Raw genomic sequence first — 16,382 nt, 5'->3', positions numbered from 1 at the left:
ATGACATCCTTTTAGCTGAGAAAGACTGGCCACCAGAGTTTGTCAGGGAGTGCCCTCATGGCGAAGAAATGATTATGCCTGCCTTCTCAAATCATATTCCAATTCATAAAAAATATACACTTGCAAGAAAATGGGCAGTGGCCCAAGCCCCTGCATTATATAAAAATCATGTAGGATGGGATGAGGACTCTCCTCCTCACAAAATCCAGTTAAAATGTCAACCCACTGCACAAAGGCAATACCCAATTAAACAAGAAGCTAAAAATCAAGTCAGGGAGATCTTAGATCAACTTAAATACCAGGGGGTGATTGAAACATGCACCTCACAAATGAACAATCCTTTGTTTCCTGTCTCCAAGCCAGACGATTCATATCGTCTAGTTTTGGACTACAGACACTTAAACTCCTGTAGCAAAACATTTGCAGTACAAAACTCACACAGTGCAGCACTAATGAATAACATCGTGCACAAAAAATACAAAGCGACATTAGACATCTCTAATGGATTCTTTTGTCAGAACATTGCACCTGAGAGCAGGTATTTGACCGCGTTCTCAATAATGGGGTCACAAAAAAACTTCTGTTGACTCCCACAGGGATTCAAGAATAGCCCAGGATTATTCTCAGCAAGGGTGACAGAGTTACTACAAATATATGATGATGAAGCGTTATCTTATGTCGATGACATCTATCACACAGATAATGACCTGGATACTCACTTGAAAAGAGTGAACACCATAATACTTGGGTTCGCAGCTGAGGGTTACAAATTCAGCTTTAAAAAGTCACGAATTGCCCATCTAACTGTCCTATTTTTAGGATATGAATTATCAAGTGAAGGCAAAAGCCTAGCAGACAACTTCTTAGAGAAGTGTGCTGTACTCCAAGCACCTAAAACACTGATGAACTTACAATCAATACTAGGTTTCCTGAATTTCGGAAGAACATACATTCTAAATTATGCGGAGAAGGTTAAACCTCTCTATGAATTAATAAAACCTGATTTCAAACCAATAAATTGGACTCAGACACACACAGACATCATTGCAAACAGACATGTTAGCTAAAACTAAATTACAAACACGTGAAAACATACGCAACCTTGTAATCCGAGTCATCCCAGGAAGATGCAGATTTACGTACCTAACCTCTAATGAGGGAGAAACGGTACCAATAGCTTACAAATCACACTTGTACACACAAGCTGACATGAAATTCAGTTCTACTGAAAAAATTCTAATAGCGGTTAAAACTGCTGTAGCAAAAGAAAGAGCCCAGGCCCAAGGCAGTAGAATAACTGTTTTATCAGCAGAATCAGCCCTTGAGGCATTAACAAGCCCACGCAGTTTGACTGCCGTGGCATTAGATCCAAAATGGATACAATGGAAAAATTCTCTTGCTGCAGAAGACGTGAAATACTATTTTGACCCGAAAATGAAAAAACTAAAAAATCTAAAATATGAATTAGAATATCCTCTGCCAATCGAAATTCTGCCTCTAAAACATTACGCCTGTATAATATATACAGATGGATCAGCACAACCTGCAGTTTGTGGTAAGCAAGTTTACAGTGCTGCGTGCACGGTTTTTAAATGCCGGTGGCACGAAGGAAAATTGAGACCACTTGTCACTATAACTCAATCTGTAAAAGATAGTTTGGCTCAATGAACTGAACTACTAGCATATAAGATGGAGCTTGATATTGCCGATCGCGAATTCCCCACACAAAATAGAGGAACCTCCGGAGGAATACACTCCTTTCGAGGAGGCTGAAATCCCATTAAATTACCAAGAGCACTTGCTCTGGTTTAAAGGTGCCCTAAAACAACAAAATCACATCACCAGGCTCGGTCCACTAGGTAGACCAGGAGCAACGAGGCCGGTTCTAGCCAGCTACACACCACATCCAGACATTGATAAAATGTCAAGCGAAGAACTCTTAGTTAAAATAAAAGAATTGACAAAGGCATTTAGAGAATTAGTTCAATTGGCAATAGAGGACATGACATACCTCCAGAAATTGAAAGAAACAGATATAGCAGAACAACCTTTTGAACTTGCCAGAATTATAGAAAAATCCTATGAAGAACTAGGTGGAGATAGTTTGGGTGGAAAACCAGTAAAACCCCAACTAACTGAAAATCCTGAGAAAACTTTTATTAAAAATAATTTAAATACTCCAAAAAAGAATTGAGATGGTAATAAACAATCAACTCCCAGAGAAAAACGATTCCAGTGCAGAGGAAGGTCTCCTCAACGAAGAGAAAGATCTCTGGACCGAGGAGGCAAGTGTCCCCAGAGGGAGCCCTCTGAGAAAAGATACAACCTTAGAAATTGGGATAATCTGAAAAAACCTGATAGATATGAAGATATTGATACACGTCCCTCTCAATCTTTTCAAACTTCCTCACAGAAATCGGAAAGAAGAGGACGGTCAGAACACAAGGAAGAGCACGTCAAGTCCAAAGACAAGGAACCTGCTCATCAAAGTTAAAAATTACAATTTCCAAGAAAGAAGGTAGCCAGTATTAAAATAATTAAACATGCCGAGGATACTGAGGACACAACTGAAAAACGGAGACAATGCTAGACAGTGCAGCAGAAGTGACCATAGCTCGCAAGATCCTGATGAATCTTCTGAAGACAGTGGACACGAATGAATACATTCAAGTGGAAACTGCAGATACCAGAGTTAGCAAACCTCATAAATATACAAAATAACATTACGTATAGAGGGAGATAAGACCAGGAAAGTAAGGGGTCTCTTTTGGGATAACCTTTCGAAAGGCTATGACATCCTTTTAGCTGAGAAAGACTGGCCACCAGAGTTTGTCAGGGAGTGCCCTCATGGCGAAGAAATGATTATGCCTGCCTTCTCAAATCATATTCCAATTCATAAAAAATATACACTTGCAAGAAAATGGGCAGTGGCCCAAGCCCCTGCATTATAAAAAAATCATGTAGGATGGGATGAGGACTCTCCTCCTCACAAAATCCAGTTAAAATGTCAACCCACTGCACAAAGGCAGTACCCAATTAAACAAGAAGCTAAAAATCAAGTCAGGGAGATCTTAGATCAACTTAAATACCAGGGGGTGATTGAAACATGCACCTCACAAATGAACAATCCTTTGTTTCCTGTCTCCAAGCCAGACGATTCATATCGTCTAGTTTTGGACTACAGACACTTAAACTCCTGTAGCAAAACATTTGCAGTACAAAACTCACACAGTGCAGCACTAATGAATAACATCGTGCACAAAAAATACAAAGCGACATTAGACATCTCTAATGGATTCTTTTGTCAGAACATTGCACCTGAGAGCAGGTATTTGACCGCGTTCTCAATAATGGGGTCACAAAGAAACTTCTGTTGACTCCCACAGGGATTCAAGAATAGCCCAGGATTATTCTCAGCAAGGGTGACAGAGTTACTACAAATATATGATGATGAAGCATTATCTTATGTCGATGACAGCTATCACACAGATAATGACCTGGATACTCACTTGAAAAGAGTGAACACCATAATACTTGGGTTCGCAGCTGAGGGTTACAAATTCAGCTTTAAAAAGTCACGAATTGCCCATCTAACTGTCCTATTTTTAGGATATGAATTATCAAGTGAAGGCAAAAGCCTAGCAGACAACTTCTTAGAGAAGTGTGCTGTACTCCAAGCACCTAAAACACTGATGAACTTACAATCAATACTAGGTTTCCTGAATTTCGGAAGAACATACATTCTAAATTATGCGGAGAAGGTTAAACCTCTCTATGAATTAATAAAACCTGATTTCAAACCAATAAATTGGACTCAGACACACACAGACATCATTGCAAACAGACATGTTAGCTAAAACTAAATTACAAACACGTGAAAACATACGCAACCTTGTAATCCGAGTCATCCCAGGAAGATGCGGATTTGCGTACCTAACCTCTAATGAGGGAGAAACGGTACCAATAGCTTACAAATCACACTTGTACACACAAGCTGAAATGAAATTCAGTTCTACTGAAAAAATTCTAATAGCGGTTAAAACTGCTGTAGCAAAAGAAAGAGCCCAGGCCCAAGGCAGTAGAATAACTGTTTTATCAGCAGAATCAGCCCTTGAGGCATTAACAAGCCCACGCAGTTTGACTGCCGTGGCATTAGATCCAAAATGGATACAATGGAAAAATTCTCTTGCTGCAGAAGACGTGAAATACTATTTTGACCCGAAAATGAAAAAACTAAAAAATCTAAAATATGAATTAGAATATCCTCTGCCAATCGAAATTCTGCCTCTAAAACATTACGCCTGTATAATATATACAGATGGATCAGCACAACCTGCAGTTTGTGGTAAGCAAGTTTACAGTGCTGCGTGCACGGTTTTTAAATGCCGGTGGCACGAAGGAAAATTGAGACCACTTGTCACTATAACTCAATCTGTAAAAGATAGTTTGGCTCAATGAACTGAACTACTAGCATATAAGATGGAGCTTGATATTGCCGATCGCGAATTCCCCACACTAATAGTGTGCGATTCGCATTACTGCGTCAAGTCTTACAATAATGACATGCAGACCTGGGTTCAAAACGATTACAAAGATGACACAGGTGCCACAATAAAGCATAAAAAGCTTTGGGAACAGGTAGTTCTTTTGCAGAAAGAACTATAAAAGACTCACGTGATACATACACTGAGTCATCAATGTGATGGCGTTCACGTTGCAGGGAATTCATTGGCTCACAGAGCCACAGCGGAAGCAGCTCAAACGGCTTCCGTAGCCACAAAAAAGCGTTCAGAAAAATACATAGACGGGGAAACATGCTGGCAGTAACAACGTCTTTGAAAGACGACTGTGCAACATTACCTGTGAACTATCCACTCAATTATACATACATAATTGATGCAAACTCCGTTCCTTTTGCTTGAATCCCTGGAGTGGGGATAGTGTAATTCCAAACACGAACAGGAGAGTCTTTTTAATAGCAGACGCACACATGGGATTGGGTCTAAGGCAGCAAGAGATCAAGGAATCTCTGAAAGAATTACAATCAGAATACTGGTGGCCAGGGATGAGCCTGCAATTTTACAAATTTGCAAAGTGCTGTCCAAACTGCAACAGAGATCGCAGTGGCGAACCGACCGGATTAATGCCAGGACCCTTCTTTTAGAAAGCATAAGGCTATCTATACGCAAAATTCCAGCAGGAGAAATGCGTCCCATTTATGTTTAAGACTATATTCACTTAAAATGCAGACACCAGCGCTCGGCTGACGCCAGAACTGTTATAAAAGATTTGCGAGTCTTTATCGGCACATACGCAATTGGCATGCTACATTCTGACCAGGGTCCTGCGTTTAGCTCTAGGGCTTACAAGGAGGCCATGGCCAGCATGGGCATTGCATTGCGGTACTCTTGTCCCTTCCAACCTGAGGGAAATGCGGTAGTGGAAAGAAAAAACCGGGACATAAAGCAATCTATAACGGCGAGGGTATTAGGTTCAGGTGCTGGGTGGGTCCACCATTTAACAAGTGTCCAACATAGTCTGAATAATCTGCCAAGAAATTCTCTAAAAGGTCTCAGTCCGTACGCACTATTGTTCAGTACTAGAATGTGTATTCAGGACCTTGATAGTCACACTTCAGTGGTAAAAGAAAAATGCTTTGATATCAAAGACCGTTTGGCTGTTTTACAGGACTTAAATGAAACAAGACGAAACCTGAGCAACATAAAGTTAAAACAGCAGCCAAAAGCCACTGAAGAATAACCACCTGTCCCAGCAAGACCTGTCTGGATTCCAAAGATTGGGGATCTGGTCAGAGAGAAGATCGCGGTGAAGAAGGAATTTGGGCCTTCTTACAGAAAAGCAGTACCGGTCTTAGCTGTCAGCGGAACAAGATCAGTTGTACTACTACCCCTTGCTGGTAAAAAGGAGAATCGAGTTGTATCCATCGACCTGGTAAAACCACAATCATGTGGCCAATAATAAGTAGTAGGCCCAGTGGACTCCCAAAAAATAGCAGAGTACCAAAATTTGCTACAATACAAGAGGTTCAAACTGAGAGACTAATCACATTTGATAAACCTGCAGTGAATAAAAAAGGACTATGCAACAATACCATGGAACTTGTGCCTCTTGAAATCCAAATTGCAACAGTTCGTCAAGAAACACCAGTCTACAACGATGTAGCCTCGGACTATACTAATGTCTCCAAGAAAGATCCAAAGACTAAAGAAAATCCGGAAGCAATTCCAACAATTGACAGAACTGCATCTGGCTACTTCATCAATTTCGATGACTTTTCTGAAGATCCAAGCGAGCCTGAAGAAATGCCAGTAACAAAAACTTTCAAAGACAAAGTAACAGAACTCTTTCATCAACTCAAAGAAACCTATCTGATTTCTCCATGGATTGAATTTTGGATTGTGTTAGGTGTACTTTTCCTCCTGCTTTGGCTCATCATGGTTCATTGTTTGGGAAAATTCATTGAAGGAAATACAGTACAATGGACACAGCAAGTCAGAACATCAACTTGGTCCTATAGCCTCACAAGTCATCTCACATCGAGAAAAGAGAACTATCATCAGTGAACGTCACAGCCAATCCAATACCCGGCGGGGTAGCATGGGACAGAACTGATTTTGACATTTTTGGCCCGATTGAGCTCTTGTAATATCCACACCAGTTTAAAGTTTCATTAAGTGACTTTGTAAATCCAAGTACTTTCTCTGATGATTGGGACTTTGAAAATATAAATAATATTATGTCAGATTTAGTAATGTCAGCTAAATTTACAGAACATGATTACTTACAGGGTTCATCAAATTATGAAGAATTATACTGTTATAATCACTTTGGCCATCACTATTTGCATAAATCTGCACAGCCTAGAAATGTTTTTAATTACAACCAATGGGAACATTGTGCAACTCCGCCTAAAAGCAGCTCAAAAATATTCTATGAGAAATTCCCATACTTCTCAGGGTTTAACACAAGTGATGCAGAAACTTTTTATTTTAAAATATTAAATAAGACAGGAATGAAAACAATGTTGACAAATACTAAATTGATTTATTTTGAAACATTTTATGAAAAAATGATTACATTTGGTTTTGAATTCTGGAAAAACAACATTGAAACAAAAACCATCTGGGGTACAAAAGAATGGCAGGTCCAAGGTCTAGAAGCATTGTTTAGAGCCTGCATGATCCCAGAACAATTAATATTCTTGAATGACACGATTCAACAGACTACCTGTCTTGGCCTAGCCAAAATTAAAGACTTAAACAAACTGTCTATTCTAAAGCCCATACCTGATAGTAATATCACTACTGATATGGAGATAGACGTATCCCACATTTTATACCAAAACAGAACACATCCTGATTGGAAAAAATGGTTGATCTGGCCCAGAGACACAAATAACTGTCAAGATAGATTCCTGAACAAAATACAGGGGTTAAAACTGAACAGGCCAGACCCAAGATACTCCCAGAGACAACATCCAGGGATAGTTACAACATACAGTGTAGGGAAACTATGCCTCGAATGGCTGCAGAAATCCACACTGGCTGAAATTAAGCAACACTTGACTTTACTTAAAGACGGTGCTGACTTGCGTGATTTCATTCTGGGACCACGCAAACAGCGTCAAAAACGTTTCATAGCGGCCGATATATACGCTGCATACAACGAAGCTTGGAAAGTAATGCAAATTGAAACAGCAGAAAAAATACGAGAAATTGATCGTATTAATTTAGAAAAATCACTTTCTGTTGTGGACAATGGGTTAACGACTCTGTCCTCCAGAATATATTCACTGGACAGTATTGTATCATCTGCTATTGATATAATAGAGCAGGACTAATTAATGTTACAACATGGTCAGTCCCAATTACGTTCTATTGTACAGCTTGGCTGGACGTTGCAAAATCTGCGTTCAGGCTACATGCCATGGCGTTTAATCAACGTAACGTCATTATTTTCTATCTTTAACCTTACTGATAAACAAATCAGTTTGGCACAAAAAGGAGCAGACTATACGATTCTGAGCATTGAAAAACTTGAGAGATTACCATTGACAATGTCAGAGAGACCTGTCATTGAATGGATAATACACGGAATAATTACAATTCCGATAACAACTTTCCAATTTAAATACTGCCAAGAATATATACCAGCAGGCCAGTATGAAAGGTTGGGTAAAGGGTACATCAAGTCAACATGGGATTTACCTTATACCCACACATGTTACAGTGAAAAGAAAAAGAATGTATTTCTTAGTGGTAAAAATTGTAAACGATCACTAAGCGGTACACTTCTGTGTCAAGGCATTAACTTGCATGGGGCCTGCGAGGGGTCTTCAAATAACCTTTCATGTCACCTGCATGGCACTCCTGCAACACAGATAGAGCCATTTATTAGACGGCTTTCTAACGGGAGCTATATTCTTATGTGGACCACGGCTGTTGTGGCATGGTGCCAGGGAAAGCCTATCTCGTCAGCGTTAGTTCCATGGTCACTTGCTGTATGCAAGTATTGTATCCAAACAGCAATCCAGATATGGAGGCGGCAATATGGCCTTGTTTGAATATCTCTTCTATTCGAATTGATACTTTAAGCAGAATGAAGTCTATTCTTTTACAGACGACTGTGCCTTTGACCTCGTCCAGAGAAACGTATGATCTGCAAGTCGCAAGGAGAACGGCAGAGATACATACCCTTTTATCAACAAATTGCCCCGTGCATTTTGCAGAAATGCTACACCAAATCCTAAATATGTCAGATACCAGTGGCATCGCACATGTATTTAAGACAATTTTTTCGGGACTGTTAACACCCTTTGAAACAGTTCTGGGCATCTTCCCCAATTTTGTCCATTCTGTCTTTGGTGGCCTACCTCTACTTTTGGGACTCGTAGCTGGAATTTTATTTTTGATTCTTCTGCTCCAATATGGCAAGCCACGTCGCAGACAAGACTCCAGCAACGATGGAAGAAACGATCCTAGCAATACGCTACCGGGACCACATAACTAAAGTCCTAGGATTAGCCCGGCTCAGAGATCTGAATATGACCTAGTTTCTTTCATTCAGACCATTCTGGCAAAATTGCATCTTACCTGTGCTTCGATGTATGCTATGCGGAGAAGAATGCGTGTTGGACATCTGTCTTACACTACCATCAGCAGTACCAATGGATACAGATACTTGGCTAGGTCCTGTAACGGCTCATGCATCGTGTTGTCCCCAGCGGCTACCCATTCTGATGACGGCATTCGTTGAGACTTCACCACTACGAGTATGTGGCAGTGAAGTATGAGATGAGAGCAGCATCACCCAGGAAGAACCTTCAGTGAGCATTGCTGATCCTGACATCGATGATAGCAATCATTCTCACGACTGCACTGTTGCGGCTTTTTCAAACTTAGTCGAACTTTCACCTGAAGCTGTTGACCAATTTTTTGTGAGTCTGTATGAAATGATGTTCTCCCCTGAACAGAAAGAATAACTTTTAACAAGCACACAGCGTTCCCTGAGCTCTGAATTCGGCCTTCAGCTTTGATAAACAAAAGCTACTGAAAACATTTGGAATTATTTTTTTCTCCTGATAGCGAAATTTTTCTTTTTATTTCCACTTCCAAAATATTTACCTTTTTCTGGCACAGAGTACTCTGCTTAAAGTAGAACTATTCTTAGAGAACAGAGCTTCTATTTTAGGGACTCTAGAGACAATATTTTACCTCAGCCTCTAGCACATGTACAGCTTGTATTATTATGTGGTGGAATGGTCTCGACCTTCTCTTCTGTATTAAGAGCCATTTCATGTGTACATTTTAGCAATTCATTCAGCTGATATATATATGCATTTTTTAACTGAATGATACCACTGCTTGAAAAGCGTACAGTACCAATACTCATTTTCGTGTATTTACCATATACCATTTCAAATGCGAATTATGTATTTTGGGGTGGGTTGGAAAACACATGCGCCATTATATGTTTACTATTGCTTCGTTTTAAGTAATGAGGGACATTAGATCGTGGAGTGGGTGTTGTAATCCTATCTAGGACCCTAATTCGATATTCCTGATTTATGCCCTTATGTGGTTATAATAAATAATATCCTTATATAGGCATAAAAATCATATCCATATTTAGTCGTAGCCCATGCAGTCCAAATTAAGCAAGGCTACTTCCCCAGGCTCCTAGAGAGTACAACGAGTTCTCTAAACAAACCAAACCTCCAGCAACCTGGGAAATCCCCATGGCTTTTGTTTTGATTTGTTCTAGAACTCCTGCGAGCACTGTAAGAACGGCCAGTTCTTACTGACATCTTTAGTGACGTCTTATTTCCAACCATACGTCAAACCCGGCACCTTTTAGGTATAAATATACCAACGTTGCCTTAAGCAAACACACGGTGGTTTGGAGCATAGCGGCTATCTACTTGCCCGAGAGCCCAGCTGATGCGAGAGCCCACGGACGCCGCCCCTCCCTTTTGACGCACTGAGAAAGTCGCTGTCTTTTTCTCCAGCCGAGAAAATCCAGCTCCGGTGTTCTCAGCCGCCCTCGCGGGTTGCTGGGATATCGAGTCCTGAGAGAGAGATACCAGACCTCCTGCATTCTATTACCAAGGTACGGAGCTGACTAAACCCTTAAGAGAATTCTTGACTCAGATTCTTGGCAAAACCAACTTAACTGAAACTGCTACTTACTTACTCCTTCCCACGTATTAGGCTTAGGTTAGGTACACCAGGGTAGGCGTATTTAGAAGCACCAGTTGAGTACGTTAGTCAATATATATGTATGTATACATTTTATCCATTTTAAAGTATCATATGGCTAAGAAACCATATCAATGCTTTTACAGTATTATTTTATAATACTCCTTTTACTGTACGCACTTTACTTTTTACTAAGTATTGCAATCGTGGCAATTCATTTCTCTTGCATGAGAAAGAAGACTGCTCAATAAATAACACCTTTTATTGAAAACGCTCTGCACTCTGGTGAAACTAAGTATGCACGATTGACTGAGTAAAATAACTGTCTATTGTTTTCACACGACTCTAGAGATACACTCTTATTCTGAGGAAGCAAAGTTGTCATGTTTTATGGTTGTCAGAAACTAATCCCTTCTTGTCTAATCAGGAAAGTTAACTCCTTCTTGAACATTCGAGAACGTTTCTAGTGACCTCTGAGCTAGCTGGCAAAACGAATTAAGTCTAATATAGTCAGTAGAGACCTAGTCGACCTCAGTCCTACGTCTACACTGCTGTTTATATTATTTCAATGCGCAGAGCCTATTGGGAATATAGGAACTACACTACAATCTAGTACAAAGTTCATGGGTGTGCCTCAGATTTAGAACTTGATTCACAACAGAATGTTAATAGTGCACTCACATTTCAATTGAAATGTTCTTAAACTGCAATGAATGTAGTAGAATGCTAAGTCTAATTGTACGAGTGGATGATGAGATTTCCAGGACATACAACTACCAGTGATGGGTACATGAAAGAAACGTGTATGTCAAAAATATAAATCATCAGTTTAATCAGGAAAGGACAAAGACCCAAGAAAATGAAAAGTATGGTACAATTAGAACAACAAATGTATGAGCTATGCAGGGGCATTAAAAGGATTTTTTGTAAGCGTGTTTGTGTGTTCGTATTTTCATCGCTTTTTCTCTTTTTTAACATTGTTAAATTGTGTCTGCCAACCATCCACAGTTCTTGAATACTCTTGACAGATTGTCTTGGATAATAAAATATTCTGTCTCTTTAATTTCAGCTGGTGCTAAGGTTCTTCCAAGAGTGACTCCATCGAGGAACAAATGGAAGGAGAAAATGAAACTGAAGCAAACATGTTTGTCATTGTTGGTTTTGTGGGTGTGCAACAGTTGCAAACATCTCTTTTTGTTATTTTCCTCATGATATACCTGATATCTTTACTTGGAAACTTTCTTATAATTGCAATTGTTTATTTAAATACACATTTACACACCCCTATGTATTTCTTCCTAACAAATTTGTCTTTCATTGACATGAGTAATACTACAATTATTTTACCACAAATGTTGGCACATTTCTTTAAGGTAAAACCCTTAATTTCCCTAACAGAATGCCTGGTACAGGTTTATTTTTTTCTAGTCGTTGTGTCTACAGAACTAATTCTTCTTGCAGTCATGGCTTATGATCGGTATGTGGCGATCTGCAATCCCTTACGTTATATGACCATAATGAGCAAGGTTGTGTGCATTCGGCTGGCAGTGGGTACCTGGATAGTTGGCCTCATGGATTCAATACCACACACCTTGCTACTGTCGGGGCTCTCCTACTGTTCATCTCACACCATCAACCACTTCTTCTGTGATGTGACAGCCCTGGTGCAACTTTCTTGCAGTAGCACTGGCATGATAGACACAACAAACTACATCCTTGGTTCTGTTATGGGTCTTTTGCCTTTTTTATTAGTGATAATATCTTATGTCAACATCCTCATGGCCATCCTTAAAATCCACTCAACACAGGGGAGACTCAAGGCCTTCTCCACCTGCTCCTCCCACCTCACTGTGGTTATTTTATTCTATGGGTCTTTAAGTAGTGTATATGTACGGCCAACATCAACATTTTCCATGAATGACAACAAACTATTGTCTTTATCATATACTGCAATTACTCCATTGTGTAATCCTTTTATATATACCCTGAGAAATAAAGATTTTAAGAATGCCCTACGAAAAGCAAAGACAATAATGTAGAACCCACTTCACAGATAATTTTGCGACCTACATTAAATTACAGAGAACACAAACATCATCAAAAAAAATGTGGGTATATTACCAAGGGCCTTATCGCCGCTTTAGCAGGAATTTTTCCCGCTAAAGCGGTGATAATGTGATCGCCCTATTACCTAGCTGTCGCTAACACCAGTTAGCGACAGCTAATAGGCGATAGCGGGCATTTAGGGGCCCACTTTGCATATCAGTGATCTTAATCACTAATGACATGCAAAGTGGGCGTGCCAAGATGTTAGCGACTGGAAACAGTCTCTAACATCGCTATCCCCTATTACCAGTTCTTAGCCATGTTATCAAATGGAAGGTGGATAACATGGCTAAGAGCATTTGCTCGGTAATGCATGAATATCGCTGACTTTTCAGCGATATTCATGCATTTCGGCCGATTTTTATCGCTTAGGAGATAAACCTTGATAATATCAAGGCTCCTAAGCGATAAAAATAGGCGAAGCTCGGCAATATAATTTTGGCCGCTAACCAAGCTAAGCGATATTTTTCGCTTATGCTTGGTAACATGCCCCATGATTCTATGGATTGTAATACTAAATGTTGGACTGTGATAAGCATGATGGTTACTGGGGAGGAAGGGTTCAGAATAATGAAGACAGAGATCAAATGTACAAAACTGTACAGAATAGATAGTCCTCAAGTAAAATATATGATTTTGATGGACAGTATCCCAAATATTGTTGATCAAAATAACCTGAAAATAATTGAGAGCCACCTTTATCTTGATGTGGTCACTTCGAATTGTACCCAGACGTATTGCCCACCCTGGAAACATACTCCTGTCAAAAACAAAAATATGGTCTGTCTTACAGTGCAGCTGTTGCTAGACAACTATGTGATGATCCCCAAGATAGGTATTTTTGTGCTTGCGCTTACACAGTTATGACAATTTTGTTAATTTATCCAGCTGGCCGAGCTTCAACTTTCCAAGTCACACACATGACATTGCATTACTATTAAAGTGTCCTAGAAAACTAAATTATTTACTGATTTTAAATTTCTCTGACAGCAGTACAGATGGATGCGGGTTTGCCATGAGGAATGTATAGCAGTCCCAGTGCCCTCCCCGTCCATCATTAACTTTCAATTTCAGAGTGCAGATTTGTGTTTGAGAGCAGTATGGGATGCCCAGAGTTCCACTGATCTATTTTGATTTTTAAATCAGTCTTGACAGTGCAATGTTTGCATGAATGTATGTGATCATCAAAAACAAACTTTCAGCGTATTATTGAGAGAGGATTTTAGGCTCCATCCACATTTGGTTCCTTTTTAGAATAGGATTTGATTTGGCCACATTTTTGTGCTTTCACTAAACAAACACTGCTTGTATTCTGCTGTTTGGATTAAAACTTAGGCTTGAGATTTCAGAAAAGAGTTGGTTGTGGTAGCAAGCCAAAGATCAGGGTTATACACCGGATCTGTTTATTATGAAATATTACCATGAAGGCTGCAGGCCATCAGGCATTTCTTTTGTGAAAAGCATACTTTAAAGTCAATAGGGCTTTAAGAGTGGGTTATTATCGCTCTATATTAAAGTTTCACAGATTACTGAATAAGACAACAGTGATCCTGTTGAGGGGTTTTTCAAGTTGTATTTTTCTATGTTTGTACGTTTATAACTGTATGTATGATGTTTGTTGGTTTATGTGCAGTTGAATAAGCAGTTGTTGGGTAAGTGAAATACAATAGTAAAGACATCATTGGTTCATTGGGAAAAACCTTGCCTTATTTCAGAGGTTTGATCAGTTTATTATGAAATCGTTATTATGAAATGTCCTGACCTAGTTATTGCTAATAGTATGTATTAAAGACAATATGCATTGTTAATACACTATGCTAAGCAGGTAATTTGTTACATGGAATCACACATATTATTATAGTAGGCAAGGTGTCTGATGTTGATGATTCCTGCAGGAAAAATGCAGCAATAAAATGTATGTACTACAATATAACTTGATAGGCTCTATACGGAGAGGTAGAGTTTGATTCACAATTTTTGGGGTATTAAAAAAACCATGAGTTTAATGTTGCTAATATTCATTTTCCAACTGTGGAGACTCTGACCTTGTGGTGGAGACTCTGCATATAAAACTATATGCTTATTTATTTATTTTTGCGATTTTTAAAGCGCACAAATACCCATGCGGGTGTCTCGGCGCTGATATTCACAGAACTCACTTATGTATGGCGAGGGAGTCAAAGGGTGGAGAATAGCCATGTTTTGAGGCTCTTACGAAATTTAAGAAGGGTGGGGGCAGTTTTGATATCGAGAGGTAAAGTGTTCCACAGTTTGGCCGTAGCAATAGTGAAGCGTCTATCTCCCCAGTTGGCCTTTCTTGTCCGAGGAACGTTCAGCAAAAAAGCTGAAGAAGATCGTACAATCCTGTGTTGTTCCACTGGACAGAGGGCTTCTTTTAGAAACTGTGGTCCTGCGTTGTTCAAAGTCTTGTAGGCTATTCACAGAGCCTTAAATTTAATTCGGCTCCTAATAGAGAGCCAGTGGAGTTTTTTAATGTACTGGGAGGTGGAAGTAAATTTGGGAATGGATAGTAAGGTTCTGGCCGCAGCATTTTGTACTGACTGTAGTTTATTGAGAACCCCCTCCTGCGCATTCAAGAGAAGTGAATTGCAGTAATCGGTTCTTGAGAACACTAAGGTGCTGATGAGTGTTTTGCCCGCTGATTGTGGTAGGTAAGGAAGAAGTTTTTTTATTTTTTTGAGGGTGTAAAAGGCAGATGATACAACGGCATTGGCGTGATAGTGAAAAGTCAACTTATTGTCAAAAGTGACTCCCAGATTACAGACCTTTGCCACTGGCTGGGGGGGAGGCCCCAACTGAGGTGGCCACCACTGAAGGGACCATGCTGGCTGCAAGCTCCCGAACGTCATCACCTCCGTTTTATCGGAGTTAAGTTTGAGGCAGTTTGATGACATCCAGGAGCTTATCGCCTTCATTCCCTCCTGAAAGTTGGCTGCGACAGATGCTCCATTGTTGTGCACCGATAATACTAATTGGTTATCATCTGCGTACGTAGTGAGGGCAATTCCATAAGATTTTATCACCCTCGCTAAGTCCGAAACATAGGTATTAAAAAGCGTCGGACTTAGCGAGGAGCCCTGAGGGACAACGCATGGGAGGGAGAAGGTCTGGGAGGTGAAATTGCCCATCTTGATAGTCTGAGGGCGATTAGCTAGGAATGAGGCAATCAGATTTTTAGCTTTGCCTCTTATTCCTAGTGCTGAGACACGGTCGATCAAAGTGACATGATCGACCGTGTCAAATGCGGCAGAGAGGTCCAGGAGTATTAGGACTGCCGCTCCTCCCATGTCCATGGTTGCTCTGATTTCATCTGCGGCCTTTAGTAGTGCTGTCTCTGTACCATGCCCCTGTCTAAAGCCAAACTGAGTCTCATCAAGTAAGTTGTTATCGTTGATGAATTTCGAAAGTTGGATGTTCATGGACTTTTCGAAGATTTTGGCTGGGAATGGGAGACAGGCGATGGGTCTGTAGCTTGCAGGAAGAAGAGGGTCCAGAGTAGGCTCTTTTTAGAAGAGGCTTGATGATAGCCTCCTTCCA

At 40.1% G+C, this 16,382-nt stretch overlaps 1 protein-coding gene across 1 annotated transcript in view; it reads left to right on the top strand.

Moving 5' to 3' along the window:
• LOC144769790 (olfactory receptor 5V1-like) overlaps positions 1-12,757 on the top strand; it is a 39,455-nt gene extending 26,698 nt beyond the window's left edge. The window contains exon 2 of the mRNA XM_078653974.1: positions 11,810-12,757. Coding sequence (XP_078510100.1) covers positions 11,810-12,757 — 948 coding nt within the window. The remainder of the gene's footprint in view (positions 1-11,809) is intronic.
• The last annotated feature ends 3,625 nt before the right edge of the window (positions 12,758-16,382 follow it).

The sequence above is a fragment of the Lissotriton helveticus genome, chromosome 7 (genome assembly GCF_964261635.1).
Source record: "Lissotriton helveticus chromosome 7, aLisHel1.1, whole genome shotgun sequence".
NCBI lineage: Eukaryota > Metazoa > Chordata > Amphibia > Caudata > Salamandridae > Lissotriton > Lissotriton helveticus.
The sequence above is the reverse complement of the archived record's forward strand: the minus strand, read 5'-3'. Positions and strand labels throughout refer to the sequence as shown.